Source organism: Pipistrellus kuhlii, unplaced genomic scaffold (genome assembly GCF_014108245.1).
Source record: "Pipistrellus kuhlii isolate mPipKuh1 unplaced genomic scaffold, mPipKuh1.p scaffold_m20_p_3, whole genome shotgun sequence".
Taxonomy (NCBI): domain Eukaryota; kingdom Metazoa; phylum Chordata; class Mammalia; order Chiroptera; family Vespertilionidae; genus Pipistrellus; species Pipistrellus kuhlii.
The window spans coordinates 114,127,938-114,149,752 of NW_023425529.1; the positions used below are offsets into that span (position 1 = coordinate 114,127,938).

The 21,815-nt window shown below is 43.7% G+C and overlaps 2 protein-coding genes across 2 annotated transcripts in view; both read left to right on the forward strand.

Annotated features, from left to right (window-relative positions):
* Positions 1 to 462: 462 nt before the first annotated feature.
* Positions 463 to 3,022, forward strand: LOC118729629 (actin-binding LIM protein 2-like; the record flags this gene model as incomplete). Its single annotated transcript, XM_036457089.2, is given in 4 exon segments — positions 463 to 799; positions 845 to 1,543; positions 1,546 to 1,604; positions 1,606 to 3,022. Coding segments are annotated over 4 exon segments (1,461 nt in total), but the record flags the coding sequence as incomplete, so codon positions are not given.
* Positions 3,023 to 7,354: 4,332 nt separating this feature from the next.
* The window catches only part of SUGT1 (SGT1 homolog, MIS12 kinetochore complex assembly cochaperone), a 56,681-nt gene continuing 42,220 nt past the window's right edge, over positions 7,355 to 21,815 (forward strand). The window contains exons 1-6 of the mRNA XM_036456497.2: positions 7,355 to 7,939; positions 8,037 to 8,094; positions 12,663 to 12,753; positions 13,412 to 13,481; positions 14,095 to 14,165; positions 18,808 to 18,861. Of these exons, the coding sequence (XP_036312390.1) occupies positions 7,902 to 7,939; positions 8,037 to 8,094; positions 12,663 to 12,753; positions 13,412 to 13,481; positions 14,095 to 14,165; positions 18,808 to 18,861 (382 nt within the window). The 5' untranslated portion in view covers positions 7,355 to 7,901. The remainder of the gene's footprint in view (positions 7,940 to 8,036; positions 8,095 to 12,662; positions 12,754 to 13,411; positions 13,482 to 14,094; positions 14,166 to 18,807; positions 18,862 to 21,815) is intronic.

Sequence of the window (21,815 nt, forward strand, 5' to 3'; positions counted from 1 at the left end):
AAAAAGTTCATCACCACCCAATCAGTATTATATGAAATGTTAAAAGGTCTTCTTGAAGAACAGAAAAAGAGATTTAAAAATATAAATATTAATAATAAGGGGGAGAGGAGCCGCCAGTGGGAGAGGGCCCGCCCGTGGGAGGGTCCCCCTGAAGCGGCCTCTGCTCCCCAGTGTGCGGCTGCTACCTGGCAGAGGGCGTGCGGCAGGGCCAGCACATCTGCACGCAGGACTACCAGCGTATGTACGGCACCCGCTGCTTCGCCTGCGACCGCTTCATCGAGGGCCAGGTGGTGTCAGCGCTGGGCCGGACCTACCACCCTGACTGCTTCGTGTGCGCCCCTGCCGGCTGCCCTTCCTGCCCAGGGACGGCGTGGCCTTCACCGGGAAGGAGTGCATGTGCCCAAAGTGTTCCCCTGTCCCAGGGCATCTGGAGCTGCGGGCGCTGCACCGCAGAAGTAAAAAAACGGCCAGTCCCTGGTGGCCCTGGACAAGCACTGGCACCTGGGCCGCTTCAAGTGCAAGACCTGCGGGAAGGAGCTGAATGCCGAGTACATCAGCAAGGACGGGCCGCCCTACTGCGAGGCCGACCACCACGCGGAGTTCGGCCTCTGCCGTGACGGCTGCGAGAAGCACATCGCGGGGCACGTGCCGGAGGCGGCGAGAAGCACTCCCACCCGCTCTGCGCGCTCCTGGCCGGCGCGGCCGGATGTTCGCCGAGGGCGAGGAGATGTACCTCCAAGGCTCCTCCATCTGGCACTCCGCCTGCTGACAAGCAGCCAGGACGGAGGACAAGAGCAAGATGCAGAAGCAGGTTTGCCCGGGTGCCACCCCCTGTGCCTTCCAGGAGACCAGGACGTCCTCCGAGAGCATCATCTCCGTGCCTGCGTCCAGCACCGCGGGCTCCCCCAGCCGCGTCATCTACGCCAGGCTGGGGGACGAGATCCTGGACTCCAGGGACCTGGCTGCCCTGCCCAAGAGCAAGGCCATCTACAACATCCACCGCCCCGACAGGATCTCCTACTCGCCCTACGTCAGCCACGCGGGGGACCGGCCGAGCGGCCTGGAGGGAGACCAGGACGACCGCTCCTCCCGGCAGTGCCGCACCTCCAGCCCCAGCTCCGCCCGGTCGGCCAGCCTCGGGCGCTACACCCAGACCTCGCGGTCGCCCCAGCACTACAGCCGGCCAGGCAGCGAAAGCGGCCGGAGCACCCCAGGCTCTCGGTGCTGTCCGACGGCAGGCCGCCCGCCACCTACCAGCAGGCGCAGCGCCACTTCCACGTGCCAGACCCCGGCGTCAAAGGTAACATCTACCGGGAGCCCCCCATCTACAAGCAGCACGCCTCGAGGCGCCCGGACGGGGAGGACAGCGGTTCCGACCAGGATGGCAGGAAGCAGAAGGGCAGCTGGCTGATCCTCCAGGGGGACGCGGACACCAGGACCAACTCGCTGTCCCACAGCAGCGGGGCCCACCGAGACCCTCTCCCCACGGGCCCGGGAGCCAGCTTCTACTCACGGTTCCCCTGTTCCAAATCTGACCCTCTCCCCGACACGGAGAGAAGGGCCTGGACCACCGGAACGCCAATCTGGCGCCTTGTGGAGCAGACCCGCCCGGATGCCAGCTGGGGCACGAGAGAATATAAGGTCTGTCCCTATGACCCCCTCATCGTCACAAACCGAATCCGAGTGAAGCTGCCCAAAGACGTGGACCGGACGAGACTAGAGAGACACCTGCCACCCGCGGGGTTCCAGGCGGTGTTCTGCATGAGCGTGGAGGAGTTGGACCGCCTGGCGCTCTGGGAGAGGAAGGACCTCAAGAAGAAGGCCCTGCTGTTCCTGATGGCGCCGCACCCGCCCCGCGCCGAGGGAGGCCGCTGGCCCCGCTCCTCTGTGCCCACCGGGCCGGCGGGCACCTGGGTGGGCGGGGCCGAGGGTGAGGCGGGAGCAGGTCCCACAGCGCAGCCCTGCGCCTGAGACCCTCCTGCCTGCAGCCCAGGCCCTGGCGCCCGGCTGAGCACCGCCCTCCCCCGGGGTGCTGGCACCAGGAGATGCTGCAGAGCGGCTGCCCCCGGGGAGGGCGGGCATCTAGACAGCACGCCCACCTCCCCAGCCCTGGGGGCACCGAGGGGACCAGGACTGGGATCCGAGGAGGCTTGTCAGGGACAGGCCCGGGCACCATCCCCAGCGGGGGTACCGGCCTCAGTGTCCTCTGGCCCCGGAGCGCACTGGCTCGTGGCCTGCAGCCGGGGGCCCGGGGCGGTGCCAAGTGCGGGGTGACGAGCGTGGCCGCTGATTGGGGCACAGGGTCCTCCTCCAGGCCCAAGGGCCCTGCTCAGCTCTCCCACGCCAGCCCCCAGATGCCTACAGGACATCCTAGAATAACAGAGAGCTTTATTTTACTAAGAAGCGCGGCCTGCGGGCCTGAGAGGACACATATGAAGAGTGTAGCTTGCAGCCTCAGCCCGGCCCTCCGCGCTGTGTGGTCTCCGTGCTCCGTGTCCCTAGCACATGGACTCCTGAATGTTTTCTTTTGCTTCTCTTTCTTTCGTACCTGTCACACGGTCCCCCGAAAGACCGCCCCCCCCCCCCACTCCCCAATGCTGTGTGTAATGCGTGTGAGTCCACGTCCACGGCGATTTCCTCGCTGTTACCCTCCACGTCTGGGGCGGACCCGCCTCCTGCCGGCCAGGGCCCGGGATGGGGACTTCCATTTACTCGGCCCAATGTCACGTGGCTTTTGGTGACACGGCCAGCAGAGCCCCACCTCCCCACGGGAGAACACACACATGTGGCCCCTCAGGGCACAGGTTGCGACACTGTCCGATCGGCGGTCAGCAGGGCCCGGGCAGAGGCCTGCGGGTCCCGCTGAGAGGTGTGGCCGTCATCGGGGCTGAGTGGGCCCGGCCCCGGTCACCGTGTTGGTGAAGTGCCTCGAGAGGCCTGTGGACACCAGCCAGGCGTCGCCCATGTCTGTCCCCGGCGTCCCGTGGAGCCGCATCCCCGTGTGTCCTGGCCGTCCCGCCCGTGAGTCAGCCTCACTCAGCTTCCTCCGGCCCAGCACACGCCAGCCCTGCCGCGCCCGGCCCCCGCGCCAGCCCGGCTCGGCCAGGGGAGGGGAAACTCCGGCACCTAACACGCTTCCGTCCACTCAGCGGTCTGAGCCCGAGCTGGAAAGCCCCGTCTCCTCCTCACTGCAATGGATGGCGGCCAAGGGCCTGGGAAATAAAGGATGCTATATTCTAACCTGAAAAGAAAAGAAAAGAAAAGAAAAGAAAAGGGAAAAAAAAGTAGAAAAAGGCAAAGGAACTAGAATACAAAACAATTTTGAAAAAGAATAAAATTGAAGGAATTACATTAAAATATATATATATAAATAATAAAATGGCAAAATATACATATCTATCAACAATTATTTGAAATTCAAATAGATGAAATGCTCCAATTGTAAGACAAACAGTGATTGAATGGATAACAAACAAGACCCTTACATATGATGTCTACATATGCTGTGTCAGATCAAAAGATATAGACAGACTGACAGTCAAGGCATAGAAGATATTTCATGAAATTGGAAATGGAAAAAAAAAAAAAAAGCTGGCATAGTAATACTTATATCAGACAAAATAGACTTTTTAACGCAAAAAATGACCCAGCCATTCCACTGTTGGGTATGTAACCAAAGAAACCCCAAACACCAAGTCCAATAGATATGTGCATTGGAATATTATTTACAACTAGAGGCCCAGTGCATGAAATTCGTGCACAGTGCATGGGAAGGGGGGGGTCCCCTCAACCCAGCCTGCAGCCTCTTCAATCTGGGACCCCTAGAGGGATGTCTGACTAGGATCGGGCCTAAATGGGCAATCAGACATTCCTCTCACAATCCAGGACTGTTGGCTCCCAACTGCTTGCCTACCTGCCTTCCTGATTGCCCCTAACCACTTCTGCCCACCAGCCTGATTGATGTCTAACTGCTCCCCTGTCAGTCTGTTTGCCCCCAACTTCCCTCCTCTGCTGGCCTGGTCACCCCTAACTTCCCTCCCCAGCAGGGTTGATCACCTCCAACTACCCTCCCTTGCAGGCCTGGTGGCTCCCATCTGCCCTCTCCTGCTGGCCATCTTGTGGTGGCCATCTTGTGTCCACATGGGGGCAGGATCTTTGACCACATGGGGGCAGCCATCTTGTGTATTGGAGTGATGATGAATCTGCATATTACTCCTTTATTAGATATGATAGAGGCCTGGTGAATGGGTAGGGGCCAGCTAGTTTGCCCTAAAGGGTGTCCTGGATCAGGGTTGGGGTTCCCTTGGGGTTTGGGGTGGCATGGGTGAGGGGCCTATGGTGGTTTGCAGGTTGGCCATGCCTACTGTCGACCCAAGTGGAGGCCCTGATATCTGGGATTTATTTACCTTCTACAATTGAAACTTTGTAGCCTGGAGCAGAACCAAGCCTTCTGCTCGCTCAGTGGCAGCAGCCATTTCTGTTGGGATTTCTCTTCTATAATTGAAACTTTATAGCCTTGATTGGAGGCCTGGGCCATCCAGGGTATGGGGAAAGCTTGGCTTCCTCCATCCCCGGGGAAACCCAAGCCTCCCTCCTGCTCTTTCTGTGGCCACAGCCATCTTGGTTGGGTTAATTTACATACTCACTCCTGATTGGCAGATGGGCGTGGCTTGTGAGTATAGCAGAGTGATGGTTAATTTGCATATTACTCTTTTGTTAGGATAGCCAAGATGTGGAAGCACCCTAAATGTTCATCAATAGGTGAATGGATAAGGAAGTAGTGGTGCATATATACAATGGAATATAACACAACCATTAAAAAAAAATGAAATCTTGCCATCTGCAAAACCAGGGATGGACCTAGAGGGTATTGTGTTGAATAAAATAAGTTAGGTAGGGAAAGACATGCCATATGATTTCACTTCTAGGTGAATTCTAAAAAGCCCCAAAATAAACCAACAAGCAGAACAGAAACTGACTCATACAGAGAACATTTTGACAAATACTAGTGGAGAAGGGGCCTGGGGGGAATGGTGAAAAATGTGAGTGGATTAATAAGTACAAATTGATAGTTACAAAATAATCATAGGAATGCACAGTATAGCTAAGAGATATAGTCAATAATTTGACACTATGTATGGTGTCAGATAGGTACTAGATTTTTGGGGTGATAATTTTGTAAGTTATGTCCAATCATTCAGTTGTACACCTGAAACTAATATGATATTGTACATAAACTGTAATCCTATATAATAAAGAGATAATATGCAAATTGACCATCACTCCAACACACATACTGTATATGGCCATCTCCATGTGGACACAAGATGGCTGTCAGGGGAAGGCAGTTAAGGGCAAGAAGGCCTGCAGGGGAGGGCAGTTGAGGAGGGGGGAATAGGACTGCAGGGAGGGCAGTTAGGGGTGACCAGGCCTGCAGGAGAGAACAGTTGGGGGCGAGCAGGCCTGCAGGGGAGGATAGATAAGGGTGACCAGGCCTGCAGGGGAGAGCACTTGGGGGTGACCAGGGCAGCAGGGGAGGGATGTTAGGGGTGACCAGGCTGGCAAGAGAGGGCAGTTAGGGGTGACTGGGCCAGCAGGGGATGGCAGTTGGGGATGACCAGGCCTACCATGGAGGACAGTTAGAGGCAACCAGGCAGGCAGGGGAGGGCAGTTAGGGGTGACCAAGCTGGCAAGGGTGGGCAGTTAGGGGCAATTGGGCCAGCAGGGGAGCAGTTAGATGTCAGCAGTGGTATGCAGATTATTTTGAGGTAAAGGCAATTTTAGCTTAAGGCTCAAGAGAAAATTCTGCCCTCTTCCCCCAAGCACCATTTGAATTAGAGGCCTTGCTCATGAGAGATTATCAGAGATAACTTCTATTGACTTATCTACTATAACAGAAATAACTTATTTTGAGCTATCTAGTATAGGTCAGGGCAAACCACTAATTACTGAATGTCTCCTTTTATCATCCTGCAATAATCTTTTGAAGTCCCCAAAGCACTTTATTTCATCCCTAGCTCAGGATGTCTTATATACCTCAATCCTCCTTCCTATCTCTGAATCTGTCAGGTATGCATAGTCCCTGTCTCTCATTGTATGTGGTGTTCCCATGCACATAATATTAAATTTGATTTCCTCTTGTCAATCTGCTTCCTGTTAATTTGATTTGGCCAGCCAGAAGAACTAGAGGAAAGAAAGGGGCATTTCCCCCACTTCCCCACCCCTGTAAAACAGCAGTGGTCTCCCAACAGCTGTTCTCATTTTCCCTTTAATCATTCTCCCCTTCCTCACCCACCCTCCAGCCTCCTGGGCGGCGGTGGGGCAGAGGGAATCCCTTTAATTATTCTTTTTTGAAAAAGTTTTTTATTGATTCCAGAGAGGAAGGAAGAGAGAGATAGAAACATCAATGATGAAAAAGAATCATCCCTGGACTGCCTCCCGCAGGCCCCCTACTGGGGATGGAACTCAACCGGGGATTGAGCCAGCAACTACCCCCACCTGAAACAGAGTTCACATTATAGTTTATAACACAAATCTTATCCAATTCCATTAATTCTAATTCATCTTTTGAGGCTCACAGGATTCCACATCTTTGAGAAATCCATGCCTATATCTAATATTCCCCTAAATGAGCCACCTTGCTATGACATGACTATTTCCCTTCTTTCATTTTACCGCTTAGAATAGCTTTGGTTTAAGTTTGTGGAGCGCATTAACAGTTTTGAATCCTAAGGCTTAGTTTAGATTTTGGGTGTAAGATAGTGACCAGACGTCCTGATTTTTAACAATTTGTCCCGAGTTTTGGAAAGAATCTTTTATATCTTTTGGACTTTTTCAAAAAAGCTGTGGGACGCGGGACAAACTGTTAAAAATCGGGACTGTCCCGCCCGAAGCGGGATGCCTGATCACCTTAGTGTAAGAACACTCACGTTCGTTTACTTGTTTATCTCTACTGGCTGAGCTGCTTGCTCCCACTCCCCCTTGCTCCTCCCACCCCTGGCCGGAGTCCTTGCTGGAAGCTTCTTCTACCTGATCTGCCAGGGACAAAGACGGGGAGGGAGAGCCTAAGCGACTAGGTTGGAAATAAAGCGGCACTGAGACTTCAGCCCACCTTCTTCCTTTCCGTGCCTTCCGCAGGAACAAGTTTGTTTTCGTTTTTTTTTTAATCTGGGAAGCTAACTGGGAAGGAAACCTTCGCCTGCGGCGTGCATTCCCCCCCCCTCCCCTTCCCCCTTCGCACCGGAACCAAAAGCCTTGTGTCTGTCTAGCTAGCCTCTGCGGGGCACAACGACTTCCGGCGAGTTCTTCAGGGTTCCCAGCGCCTGGATCCGGAGTGACCCGCTACCATCCGGGAACTTTCACAGAACAGCAAATGACTTCACGGGGCACGAAAGGCTTATCAGTCTCCAGTAACTATGAGAGTGTGGTGGACGTGACAATGGAGCGCGAATGTGGCTTGTTACTAACAGGCATTTAAGCGCCCCCAAACGCCACACGTTCCCGAGCGATGACAGTATAGTACCAAAGCCCTTTTTTAAGCTACGAACCCAGAGGCCTCTGTCAGAGTCCCGGCGCGTGGCCTCAGGGGGCCGGCCGAGGCTTCCGTACAACCAAGGCTTCGAGGGGCGGGGACTAGGCGTGCTGGTCACCGGAAGCGGGCTGGGCCGGGAGACTCTGTCCTCCGAGGTCCCGGCGAGCCCCGCGCCTGCTTTCTGCCTCCCTCCCCTCCTATGCTCCCTTCCGGTCCTCTCCCTCCGCTGCACGCCGGCAGCGTGGCTGCTCGTTGGCTACTTAGAGCGGAAGCTGGGTGCGTGTCCCTCCAGAAGTTTCCCCCTTGGGCGGCGGCGGAGCTGGTAACCTCCGTAGTAGCAGCTGCAGCAACACAACATTGACTCGCAGAGATGGCGGCGGCTGCAGCAGGACCTGCAACAAATCAAAGGTACGTGTTTTTTCTTCTTTTTTTGCTATTTATTTTTCTCTCTTGCTCCCCTTTCCTTGGTCAGTGCGCCCTGCTGAAGTCGTTGCTTTCTTGGCAGGTTTTGCCCGAGCTTCTCAGATGCTCTGATTGACGAGGACCCCCAAGCGGCTTTAGAGGTGAGAGAACCCGGCTCAGCCCCCTCTACTCTCCCGTGAGGAAGGCGGCGACCCCCCTCCCCCCCCGCCTCTTCCCAGCACACGTCTTCCTTCCTGGGATTGTGTGGGCTGTTTCAGCCCTCGTGTAGACAAAGTCAGCCTCCTCTTTCTCTGTTCTTTACTGACACCGTTAACCCAGACCCCTGTTCTTGACCCTCCCGTTCCCAGACCATCTCTTCACCCTCGCAGGTCTTTAAGAAAAACGTTGTCTATTTTTGTATTGACATCTGTAGTTGACCTAGAAGGTGTTTTTTTGTTTTGTTTTGTTTTTTTTTTTAAATCACGTTTGGTTAGACGAAGAAGTGAAATCTAAGCTTGATGATGTTTAATTCGTTTTTTCGTTTGATAGTCATCCTTGCCATTCTTATGTACCAGGAGATGTGCAAGGTTGTATGTATATGCCCTGCCACTGTTCATTATTGACTCATTTGTTTCTTCATCAAAACAATAGTTTTTGGAGTTTATGTGTGCGAGGCACTGGTTGCTGTTGATTAAAGTCGTATTTATATATTTAACTGACTTGAAAAAGCACTTTGTGTTTGTGTGAAGTGAAAGGCTATAAAGCTACAATATAAAAGGAAGTAAAAGGGCAAGAATTAAATAATACAAAGTAATAAAGAGAGCCCAAGCTAAAGATGCACAGAGGCAGTGGGTCACAAAATTGAGCCAGGGGTTTCTTGCTTTGAACACTAGGAAACACTGTTCTCTTGTTATCCTATTACATACCTAAGGTTAGCAGTTTGAGGCAAGAGAATCTTTTTTTTCTTTTCTAAATATATTTTATTGATTTTTTACAGAGAGGAAGAGAGAGGGATAGAGTCAGAAACATGGATGTGAGAGAATCATCGATCAGCTGCCTCTTGCACCCCCCCTCCCCCCCCACTGGGGATGTGCCCGCTGACGCTCTATCCACTGAGCTGTACCGGTTTCGGCGAGGCGAATCTTTTTCCTACCTATAACTTTTAAAAATAATTTGCCACATGGTGGTAGAGCCTTTTTGAGGAGGTGAGGTTTAAGCAGAAACCTGTGGGAATGAGCTGGGGTGCTTTGGAGAAAGCATTCCAGGCAATGCCAGGAGCAGCAAAGACCCATTCCACCAGAGAGGGGAGAAAAAAGTATGATGAGGAGGAAAGGAAACCCGAGCTAGGTCCTAGTGCCTCTCAGCAGAAAATGTATTTTCTGAATATGAAGGCCTTTAAATAAAAGTGGTTGATTAATCAGTTGTACTATAATATTTCCTAGTGAAGCCTCTGGGATCAGTAGTAGAATATGTTTCAGGAGCTATTGAGAACTTTTCTCCACAATTTCTTATGTCAGCTAGATAGTTATTTCAGAATTTGTTATGGTCCTCTTAGGCTCAGAGCCTCCTTTGGAAAGGTGTTTATAAAGGATATTGGTGTCTTTATCTCACTTGTTTTACCTTTTTTAATCCTCACCTGAGGATATTTTATCCCATTGATTTTTTTTTTTTTTTTTTTTTTTTAAGAGAGGAAGAGAAACAGAGAGAAACATCAATGAGAGGGACACACATCAACTAGTTGCCTCCTGCATGCACCCCAATTGGGGCTGCGGATGGAGCCTGAAACCGAGGTACCGTCCTTGACCAGAGTAGAATGGGAGACTCTTCAGTCCGAAGGTGGGAGTTCTAATTACTGAGCCAAACCGGCGAGGGCTTATTTTACTTTTTATTGAAGTATGACATATATAGATAACACAAATTTAAAGTCTGCAGCTAATTTAGTTGTTTTACATACATATGTGTATGTCACTCACTTCTATGTATATAATACAATAGAACACTTTCATCCTCAAAATTCTCATTCTTCTTCCCAGCCAATAATTCTCTGCCACAAGACAAACCTTATTGTGACCTCCATCACCATCAATTAGTTTTGCTTGTTCTTGCGCTTAACCTAACATAAACAGGATTGTAGACTAGGTACTCAGTTGATTATAAGTTACTCTGTCTTGCTTTAAACATGTGTGGGATTCATTCATATTATGTGAATCCCAATTCTTTTTCATTGCTGTGTAGTAGTCCATTGTATAAATGTAGCACAATTTATTATAACAATTGGCATGGAATGAGACTGCTAGATTCGAAATCCTGGTTTCATGATAACTTTGTAACCTCAGGAAAGTTCTTATTATCACTCTGAATCCCAATTCCTGTCTCTACAAATTGGAACAAAATAGGACTTTTGAAAGATTTTTTTTTATGAAGATAGGTAATGTAAGATATATGTTGGGGCCCCTGTTCTGTTGTTCTGACCACACCAGCTTTTTTTCCGATACTTGAATTTGCTCTGCTTAATTCTGTTGAGCAGCCTTTGGACTTGGCAGTTCCTTTTGCCTGAAATATGCTCTTTCTCTCCTGTCCTATCTCATGTTTTGCTTGGAATGCTCATCACCTTAGATTTATTGTCTTCTCTGATCATCCTATATTTAATTTGGGCCCTAATTAATTTTCCCTGGCCAAGTAACTCAGTTAGTTAGAGTATTGTCCTGATGTGCCAAGGTTTTGGGTTTGATTCCTGTTCAGGGCACATTCTAGAATCAACCAATGAATGCATAAATAAGTGGATCAACAAATCATTGTTTTTCTCTTTCAGAAGAAAAAGGGGGAGGGGGCAGGAATTTTGTGTATCTTGTTTACTGCTATTGTGTTCTTGGTGTAGTGCCTGGGAGGTGGTAAGTACCCAAATGTGTTAAATTACTCTTATCATAAGACTTGCAACAACTGTGAGGTGAATATTTGCATTTTCTAACAAGGAAGCTAAAGAGTTTAATTTGCTCAAGGTTATATGGTTCAGAAGTGATAAGTCTCTGGGTTTAATATATTAGGGTCATCTTTTGGAGGAGATGGTAGGATTGAGGGTGTATGATATAATGAAAGGTTTGATACCTGACTTTGAAGTAGCTGACGCAGAGATAACTTCGTTGAGAGCATAGCTGGTTAGCATAAGCAGGCATTGGTACCAGTTCTGCATGGTTATGTGGTTTTTCTCCATCATAGCTTAGGTAGAGAGAAGGGTTGATATTGTTTATCATCCACAAATGGGAATTAGGTGTGGCTAGAAGAAAAGAGAAAATGGAGTCAAATTGGGATACCCAGAGCTAAAGGACTTCAAACTTTCAGTCAGTTTGAGCAAGACTACTTTTGCTTTTAACAACTATTTACCTGTGGGTAGCATTTTATTTTTTTAATTCAATTTATTGGGTGACATTGCATTTTTTAGTAGTCCTCTCTTTAATTTATTTTTTCATTAAAAAAATACTCTCATTGTTGAGAGTATTAAAGGTAGTCCCCTTTTGTCCCCCATTGCCCCCCTCCATACAGTTCCTGCCCTGTCCCAGGACTTCACCAACCTATTTTCTGTGTCCATAGGTAATGCATGTAAGATCTTTGGTTAATCTCTTCTTCCTCCTCTACTCCCCTCCCCCTCCCTCTGATATTCGTCAGTCTGGCCCATGTTTTCATGTCTCTGATTCTATTTTATTCACCAGTTTATACTGTTCATTAGATTCCTTGTTCCTTTATTTTGATTTATAGATTCAATTGTTGATAGATATGTATTTATTGCCATTTTATCGTTCATATTTTTAATCTTTTTCTTCTCCTCCCCCTCCCCCCTCCCCCCTTCTTCCTTCTTTTCCCTCTCCCCCTCCCTTCAACATTTCATGTAATACTGGTTTGGTGGTGATGAATTCTTTTAGCTTTTTCTTATCTGTGAAGCTTTTTATCTGACCTTCAATTCTGAATGATATCTTTGCTGGGTAGAGTAATCTTGGTTGTAGGTTCTTGCCACTCCTTTGAATATTTCACTTTGAATATTTCTTGCCACTCCTGTCTGGCCTCCATAGGTTCTGTTGAGAAATTTGCTGACAGTCTTATGGGCGGTCCCTTGTAGGTAACCAGCTGCTTTTCTTTTGCTGCTGTTAAGATTCTCTCTTACCTATGGCATTTTAATTATGATGTGTCCTCTTTGGATTCCTTTTGTTTGGGGTTTTGTGCACTTCCTGGACTTGTAAGTCTATTTCTTTCACCAGGTAGGGGAAGTTTTCTGTCATTAGTCTTTCAAATAGGTTTTCAATTTCTTGCTCTCTCTCTTCTTTTGGCACCCCCATAATTTCAATAGCCATACATTGACTTTGCTCCAACCAAATGAGTCACATGGTCAGGGCTCTTTTTTATTTTATTTTATTGGACAGCTTCATATTTTCTAAGCAATTCAAATTCTGTATGATTTTGAGTCTTCTCCACATTAGAAGGAGAAAAATCTATGATGGTCAGTGTATATCAGCCAAACTCTTCAGAATAAATGAGGTGATAATTACCATTTATTGACTTTCTACTGTAAGCCAAGAACTGAGCTTACTGGGGAGAAGGCAGGAGAGGGGTAGGTATTGATCCTCTTGCAAAGTAAAGCTCCTGGCTTGTTTCTGTTATCTTTGCTCCAATAGTTTATTTGATTAAAAAATCATATTAGAATTCAGATTACTTACACTCAATATGTTTATGCTTGTAGGAGCTGACTAAGGCTTTGGAACAGAAACCAGATGATGCACAATATTATTGTCAAAGAGCTTATTGTCACATCCTTCTTGGGAATTACTCTGGTAACTTTTCTTACAAAGTATATTGTTTCTTCTTTAAGTGTTACTTATAAAATTTGCCCATGATACAAAGAGTAAAGTAAAATAGAGGTTATCTTTGAGGGTTTTTAAATTGGTCTTTCATACAAGGTGAAGTAGCTGAAATGTGACAAATATTATATTATGCAATTCTCATTTAAGTTTTATGGATATCCCTCCTTCAGGGGGTAGAGAATTTATACAGATTTCATTTGTGGTTATTGAGTGTGCTAACAGATCAACATCATATTTACTGTTTTATAGAGTATTTAAATGAAATGTTATTTGCATTTTTATAAGGAATGTATTTCTTACTTGTTTAACTTTAATTAGTCTAGATAGAAAATCTGGATAGGGAAAAATTAAATACCTTAACTCAAATTGCATGAATGATGTTAATGAGAAAATTAGGTGAGCTTTGTAAAACACAGCTTTATTCACTGACTGAGAGCTTTAAAAAGGAAGTTAAATACTAAACTAATAGGAAGATATGAGGGTAATATTTATTGGATTATATCTTTAATTAGCTTTTCTTAATTTAAAACCACTTGTTCAAACCTAAACCTGATTCAAATTTTATGTGTAATATTTGTTGGATCTGTAAAAAGCTGACTAAAAAAACATTTTTTTCTAATGTATATAGATGCTGTTGCTGATGCAAAGAAATCTCTTGAATTTAATCCTAATAATCCCACTGCTATGATGAGAAAAGGGTATGCAACAACTATTCTTTTTGTTGGATCTGGACAATAGATATGTGTTTAAATTGTTGAATGAATTAGTAGTAAGCTTTATATAAATAGTAAATTCTGTGTTTATACATTGTATAGCTGAGATAGGACTCAGTTTTAAATATAATTTATTTTTTTACTTTGTATTAACAATATGTAATAGGAGATGTATACTTAGTATGTTCTAAAATAGTGATGATTTAAGTAACTGCACGGTATAGATTAAACTGTTCATTATTTGGAATTTACTGCCTTTGACTAGAGAACGTTTATTCCTCAAACAAGCTGGACGCGAGGCTACATTTAGTGCTATGAAAACTTTGTGTCTGTTTCTTACTTTTGTATCCCAGCTTGCTTCTGTTGGTGGGACTTTTCTTTAATTAAGAAACTTCTTTAATTTCTTTGTATGTTTTGGAATAAGCAAGTGTATACAATTAAAATAATGAAATCCCTTCTGATATGGATTCTAAAATTGGATGTTAGTGGAATTAGAAGTTACATAGATTATTTTAGAAAACAATACTAGGATATATTTAAGAATGTTATTTTTCATAATCTCGTGTGTGTGGCATTTGTTTTTAATATGTTCATACAGGATATGTGAATATCATAAAAAAAACTATGCTGCTGCTCTGGAAACATTTACAGAAGGACAGAAATTAGATAGTAAGTATTGGAATTATATGTTAATTCATTTATTTCTCTTAAATACTGTAGCTGAATTTTGTTAGTGTAATCTCAATTATAGAAACCCAATTCCATTATTTTTCCTTTTAGTGGGATTTTGTGTTGATTGCAGAATTTGGGTTTACTTAAATATTGATTAAAGTGGCCTTTCTTTAGTATTTAAATCCCTGATAAACTTTACCTTTAGAAGCTATTTTTTCCTAATGGATAAGTGAAAGTTTAATTCTTTCTGATGTTCAGAAATCTATTTAAGTTTTATTCAGATAACTGATACAGGAAATCTTACAACAAAGATTGAGAAGTGGAAGTGTTAGTTTAAGTAAATTATATAGGGCATGGAAGAAACATGGAGCTTTGAGTGTTGTATTTCATGTCTTTTAAAATTTTTTAAAAAATTTAGTCAGAGGAAGGAAGAGAAGAAACAAATAAGATGTGAGAGCAAAACATACGATAGCCTGCCTCCTGCACATCCCTACTGGTGCTTGAACCCAAAACCTGGGCATATGTCCTTACTGGGAATCGAACCAGCAATCTTTAGGCATGCAGGACAATGCCCAACCGAGTGAGCCACACTGACCAAGGTCATCTTTTAAAAATTATTTTATTTCATTGTTTTTTGTTGTTTTTTTTTACAGAGAGGAAGAGATAGGGATAGAGAGTTAGAAACATTGATGAGAGAGAAACATGGATCAGCTGCCTCTTGCACACTCCCTACCGGGGATTGTGCCTGCAACCAAGGTACATACCCTTGACTGGAATCAAACCTGGGACCTTTTAGTCCGCAGGCCTATGCTCTATCCACTGAGCCAAACTGGTTTTGGCTAAGGTCATCTTTTTTAGAGAAATGCAGCTTTCCCCTGCCATTTGAAAGTAGAACCATATCTATGAAACTTTTTATAAGCCAAAATGGTATAAAGTGAAGGAAGTAATTATCCTATATAATAAAAGCAAATTATTCCCTCAACCAGGGGGATCCTCCAGGAGTTTGACCATGGGGTGGCACCAGCGGGGGAAGAGAGTGGGGCCCCAGCTGGCAGTCGGCAGCCGCTAGGGACCCTACCAGTGCACAAATTTCATGCCCTGGGCCTCTAGTCATTGATATATGTGTAAAAATTTTTGAATATTCTCAACCCCAAAAATAACCTACCAAATCATACCAAATAACACCTACAACATAATAGTAATAGATAGTAAAAGCAGCAATGACTATATGATAAATACACAGCCTGTAGAAAGTAGAAATAATATTTGTGCTTAGTAGTTTCACTTATCAAAAAGATTCAACTGATTTCTCATGAAGTATATGATAATAGGACACCACACTTTGTACACCCATCACTCAAGCAATAGTCTTCATTTCATCTATTACTGGGTGTCAGCTACTTTGTTATTAGCAGAACCAATAATCACTTTGGCACCTTTCAAGTTTCTTTCTCTGTGGTGGACACAGGCAGGTTCAATGTACATAGAATGTTTTTATTTTGTTCGTCACAATCAACATCCTTAATTATGTTCGGTTTTATGCTAAGTGCACAAACACCCTTACAAGCTCTCATACAGTTTTCTAATACCTAACAGATACACAGAATAAATAGAGATAAAGCACAGATGTGTACAGACATAGTTTAAAAGTATGGGAAGTTGATGCTGATTGTATTTCCTGGGGAAGGTGATTGGTGAGGGCACTCTCGCTGTTTGGGGTGCACACTACCTCTATAATGGCTCATGCAAAACAAACAGTGAATGCTGTTTTCACTTTTTGTGAAACAGATTGTAGAGGGTGCAGGCTGGGCTGAGGAACACAAACCCCTGTGCATGAATTTCATGCACTGGGCCTCTAGTAGAAGTAATAAGAGCCAAGAACAAAAAATATGCAAAATACTAAAAGACAGTTGTTATAAGTAATCTCATAGATAATTGTAGACTACATAACCATAATAATGTACTGTTATTTTATCTTCATCTTACAATAGAATGTTATCACAATTCTCTAACTCAATGGCTCCTAACTTCCTGATTTCAATTTTGCTCCTTGGGGAACATTTGGCAATGTCTGGAGAGATTTCTGTTTATCATGACAAGTGTGTGTGTTTGGGGGGAATGTGCTATTTACATCTGGTAAGTAGGAATGCACAGGACAGTACCCCACAACAGAGAAGTATCTTGTCCCAAATATTAGTAGTGCTGAGCTTGAGAAACCCAGCTCTAAAGTATTGTATGATTATATTTTAAAAAATTTACTCTGTACTGCTTTGAATATTTATTTTTGTGTTGTTTATCTACTCGAGAAACGGCATTAGGCCAGATTTTGCAAATGGAACCTACAAATTAAGAAAGAAGAGATCTAGGCAATAGGAGTTATTCCTAGGTGTGGTATGTGAATAATATGGCTGGCTATTCAATTAGCAAATCACTCAGCAAATTCTAGAGTTCAGTTATCTAGTGCCTTGATGTGTGTTTGAAAACCCTAAAGCAGTGGTTCTCAACCTTTTTAATGCTGCGACCCTTTAATACAGTTCCTCATGTTGTGGTGACCCCCAATCATAAAATTATTTTTGTTGCTACTTCATAACTGTAATTTTGCTACTGTTATGAATTGTGACCCACAGGTTGAGAACCGCTGCTATAGAGCCTAAGACCATCAGAAAACACAGATATTTACATTACGATTCATAACAGCAAAATTACAGTTTTGAAGTAGCAATGAAAGTAATTTTATGGTTGGGGGTCACCACAACATGAAGAACTATATTAAAGGATTGCAGCATTAGAAACGTTGAGAACAACTGCTAAAAAGTTATGAGTCATTTCATCTTCTAGATTTCTAAGCCCTGTTTCTTTTTTAATTTTTTAAATTTTATTTTTTTATTTTTTTAACTTTTTAAATTTAATTTTTAAATATATTTTATTCATTCTTTACAAAGAGGAAGGGGGAGAGATAGAGAGCTAGAAACGTCTATGAGAGAGAAACATCGACCAGCTGCCTCTTGCACACCCCCTATCGGGGATGTGCCCGCAACCAATGTACATGCCCTTGACCGGAATCGAACCCGGGACCTTACAATCTGCAGGCCGACGCTCTATCCACTGAGCCAAACCAGTTTCAGCGACTCACAGTATTTTTTAATAAATATATCTTTATTGATTTCAGAGAGGAAGGGAGAGGGAGAGAGAGAGAGAAACGTCAATGATGAGACAGAGTCATTGATTGTCTGCCTTTTGAATGTCCCCTATGGGGGTTGGAGCCCTCAATCCAGGCGTGTGTCCTTGACCGGAATTGAACTCGGGACCCCTCAATCTGCAGGCTGACACTATTTACTGAGCCAAACCAGCTAGGGCTATGACTCACAATATTAACCCCCCACCCATTTATATGGTAGGAAGTTTGGTTTATTTATTGTGATTACTTTGAATAAAAGGTTATTTAAATCTAGTATTTTGATGTAATTATTCCTGACTAGAATGAATGTGTGGATCTGTATTAAGACCTGTATAGTTACATTCCACTTAGAAATTAAATTATAGAATTAGAAATTATTAGAAAACTTTATTGTAAGAAATTTTTAATTCTTATTCTTCAGAATTATCTTGCCTGCAATTAGTTTGAATTAGTAAACTTTTATTTAAGAGTACTTTTAAGCCCTAACTAGTTTGGCTCAGTGGATAGAGCGTCGGCCTGTGGACTGAAGAGTCTCAGGTTTGATTCCGGTCAAGGGCTTGTACCTTGGTTGTGGGCACATCCCCAATAGGAGGTGTGCAGGAGGCAGCTAATCAATGTTTCTTTCTCATCGCTGTTTCTAGCTCTCTATAAGAAATCATTAAAAATATATTAAAAAATAAATAGTTAAGTATTTTTTTTAAAAAAAAGAGTTCTTTTAATAATTTTTCCTAACATATTTTATTAGATTCTGTGATTTTAGAGATTGTCATTGTTCTGAACCTTCAGAAGTGAATAATTTATATACATGATCACATTGCTATCTGTAAATACACAGTTCACTAACTATAGATAGTTCTTGGCTGCCTTGGAACTTGGAATGAAAAAACTTCACAAAGTAGTAAGATTCTTCTTGGTGTTCATAGGATAGGCATGGTAAGGAGCCACTGAGAAAATAGAATACAGAGTAGGTAGATAGCTTCATTGGAGAGCAAACTGGGGTTGAGAGAGGTTTCTAGACAACTTTCCAGCTGCTGGTTATTAAGCCTCCATCCCATCCTGACACTTTGGGAATCTCCTTTGGGTCTGATTTTGCTGGGAATCTCCTTTGGGTCTGATTTTGCGTTGTGAGAGAGGAAGAAGCTCCTTTAAGAGGAGAGGGGTGAGGGAAAATGTAGGTTATATCTGGAAAATGGTAAAGTTGACTGGTAAAAATTAAATTTAAAAAATTTAGAATTCTTTAGGATGAACAGCTCAATGTTAAGCCTGTTGGTATATTTATAGCTATAACATTAGGATTGCTGCAAGCTCTGTTAGGATAGGTATTTTTGTCTGTTAAATTCACTGCTGAATCCCCAGTGCCTAGAGCACTGTTTGGAACATAGTAGGCAGTCAATAAGTATTTCTTGAATTATATGTTAGATTTGCAGATGACTGATTTTATAGTCAGTTTGCTCTATCTAGGTGCGGATGCTGATTTTATTGTCTGGATTAAAAGGTGTCAAGAAGCTCAGAATGGTAAGTATGTAGGTTTCTCATGATCTTTGAATTTAAAAAGAAGTAATGGTCAACATATTTTATTTAATCAAATTTGTCTTTTACTTTATAACTTGTAAATAATGCACATTCCCTTAGATAGGAACTTCCAAAGGAATTCTTTTGAAAAAAAACTTATAACAGCTTTATTGAAATAGAATTCATGTTCTATAAAACTTACCCATTTAAAATGTAAAATTAAATGGTTTTTAATATATTCACGGAATTGTGCAACCATCAAAAAAAATTTGTGCAACCATCACCATAATCAATTTGAGAACATTTCAACACCCTCTAAAGCAGTGGTTCTCAACCTTTCTAATGCCATGACTCTTTAATACAGTTCCGCGTGTTGTGGTGACCCCAACCATAAAATTATTTCATTGCTAGTACATAACTGTAATTTTGCTACTGTTATGAATCGTAATGTAAATATTTTGTTTTCCAATGGTCTTTGGCTACCCTGCTAACGATTCTCAACCTGTGGGTCGAGACCCACAGGTTGAGAACTGCTGCTATATAGCCTAAGACCTAAAGAAACCCCATAAACTTTTAGCACTCTTTCTTCTCCACTGTCTCCTAACCCTGTTGTTCCCCAGCCTTAAGAAAGCACTAATCTACTTTCTCTTTGGTTTTGCCAATTCTGGATATATATATATGTATATGCATACTCATAAATGTGTGTGTGTGTGTGTGTGTGTGTGTGTGTGTACGTACGTACATAAAAGGCTAATATGCAAAGTGTCCCCTCGGGAGTTCAACTGGGAGTTTGACTACTTGCTCTGACATGCGCTGACCACCAGAGGGCAGTGTGGAATGAAGGAAGGCTCTGGCTGGCAGCCAGAAAGCCCCGATCTGCCCTGTTTGCCACCCAAGCCTAGGGACCCTACCCATGCAGGAATTTTGTGCGCCAGGCCTCTAGTTTCATATAAATGGAACCATGCAGTATATGGTCTTTTGTGACTGGCTCCTTTACACTTAGCATAATGTTTTCAAGTTTCAAGTTTCAGTGACTGTCTGACTTTAAAAAATAGGTATAACCTGTAAAGTGCTAGACCCTTCTCTTTTTGTTGATGGGTTGCATCCTCCTGGAGGGGTGTCATGCAACCACACAATTTGGGCCCTGTTTCTGTGAACAGGTTCTCTCCTCATTCCCTTCAGTAAGTCCCTGACAATGCCCAGGTCATTTGACTCCTACTCTCCCAAGGAGCATCTGAGAAGCTGGTTTTTGCTAAAGATACTTTTTAATCATTAAATTTTTTTTTTCAATTATAGTAGACATACATTGTTATATTAGTTTCAGTTGTACACCTCAGTGATCAGACATTATATAACTTACTAGATGATGATTATTCCAATAAATCTTGCATCCATCTTACACCATGCATAGTTATTAGAGTATTATTGATTACATTCTCTAGTCTATACTTTATATCCCTATAACTATTCTGTAACAACTAATTTGTACTTTGTAATCTATTCACCCTTTTCACCCACCTGCCCAATGGCAACCATCAAAATGTTCTCTATGTTTATGAATCTGTTTCTGTTCTGCTTATTTATTTTGTTTTTTAGATTGAATGGTTGATAGATAATTGTTGATTAATTGCCATTTTGATCTTTTTTTCCTTTCTCTTTTTTTTAAGATTTCTGCAACTTTTTTTTTTTTTTAAATATATTTTATTGATTTTTTACAGAGAGGAAGAGAGAGGGATAGAGAGTTAGAAACATGGATGAGAGAGAATCATTGATCAGATGCCTCTTGCACACCCCCTACTGGGGATGTGCCTGCAACCAAGGTACATGCCCTTGATCGGAATCGTGCCCAGGACCTTTCAGTCCGCAGACCGACGCTCTATCCACTGAGCCAAACCGGTTTTGGCAAATTTCTGCAACTTTTTAAAAAAATATATATTTTATTGATTTTTTTACAGAGAGGAAGGGAGAGAGATACAGACAGTTAAAAACATCGATGAGAGAGAAACATCAATCAGCTGCCTCCTGCACAACCCCCACTGGGGATGTGCCCGAAACCTAGGTACATGCCCTTAACCAGAATCGAACCTGGGATCTTTCAGTCCGCTGGCCAACGCTTTATCCACTGAGCCAGTTTTGGCTGCAACTCTTTTTTTTTAAAAAAATAAATCTTTACTGTTCAGATTATTACAGGTGTTCCTCTCCCCCCCCCCCCCCCCATCTCCCCTCCACCCGATTTCCCACCCCATCCCACCTCATGCCCTTACCTCCCACTACTGTCTTCATCCGTAGGTATAAGGCTTTTGTCCAATCTCTTCCCACACTCCTCAGACCCCATTCCCCTTGAGAATCGTCAGTCCACTCCCTTTCTATGTCCCTGATTCCATTACATTCACCTGTCCATTCTGTTCTTTAGACTTTTTATTCATTTGATTTTTAGATTCACTTGTTGGTAGGCATGTATTTAGTGTCTTTTTGTTGTTCATAGTTTTTACCTTTTCCTTCTTCTTCCTCTTCTTAAAGAATATCATTCAGCATTTCATGTAATCTTGGTTTGGTGGTGATGAACTCCTTTAGCTTTTTCTTATCTGTGAAACTCTTTGTCTGACCTTCAATTCTGAAGGATAGCTTTGCTGGGTAGAGCAATCTTGGTTGTAGGATCTTGCTATTCATCACTTTGAATATTTCTTGCCACTCTCTTCTGGCCTACATAGTTTCTGTTGAGAAATCAGTTGACATTTGTATGGATACGCCCTTGTAGGTAACTAACTGTTTTTCTCTTGCTGCTTTCGAGATTCTCTCTTTGTCTTTTGCCGTTGGCATTTTAATTATGATGTGTATTGATGTGGTACTCTTTGGATTCCTCTTGTTTGGGGTTCTATGCACTTCCTGAACTTATAAATCTATTTCTCTCACCAGGTAGGGAAAGTTTTCTGTCATTATTTCTTCTAATAGGTTTT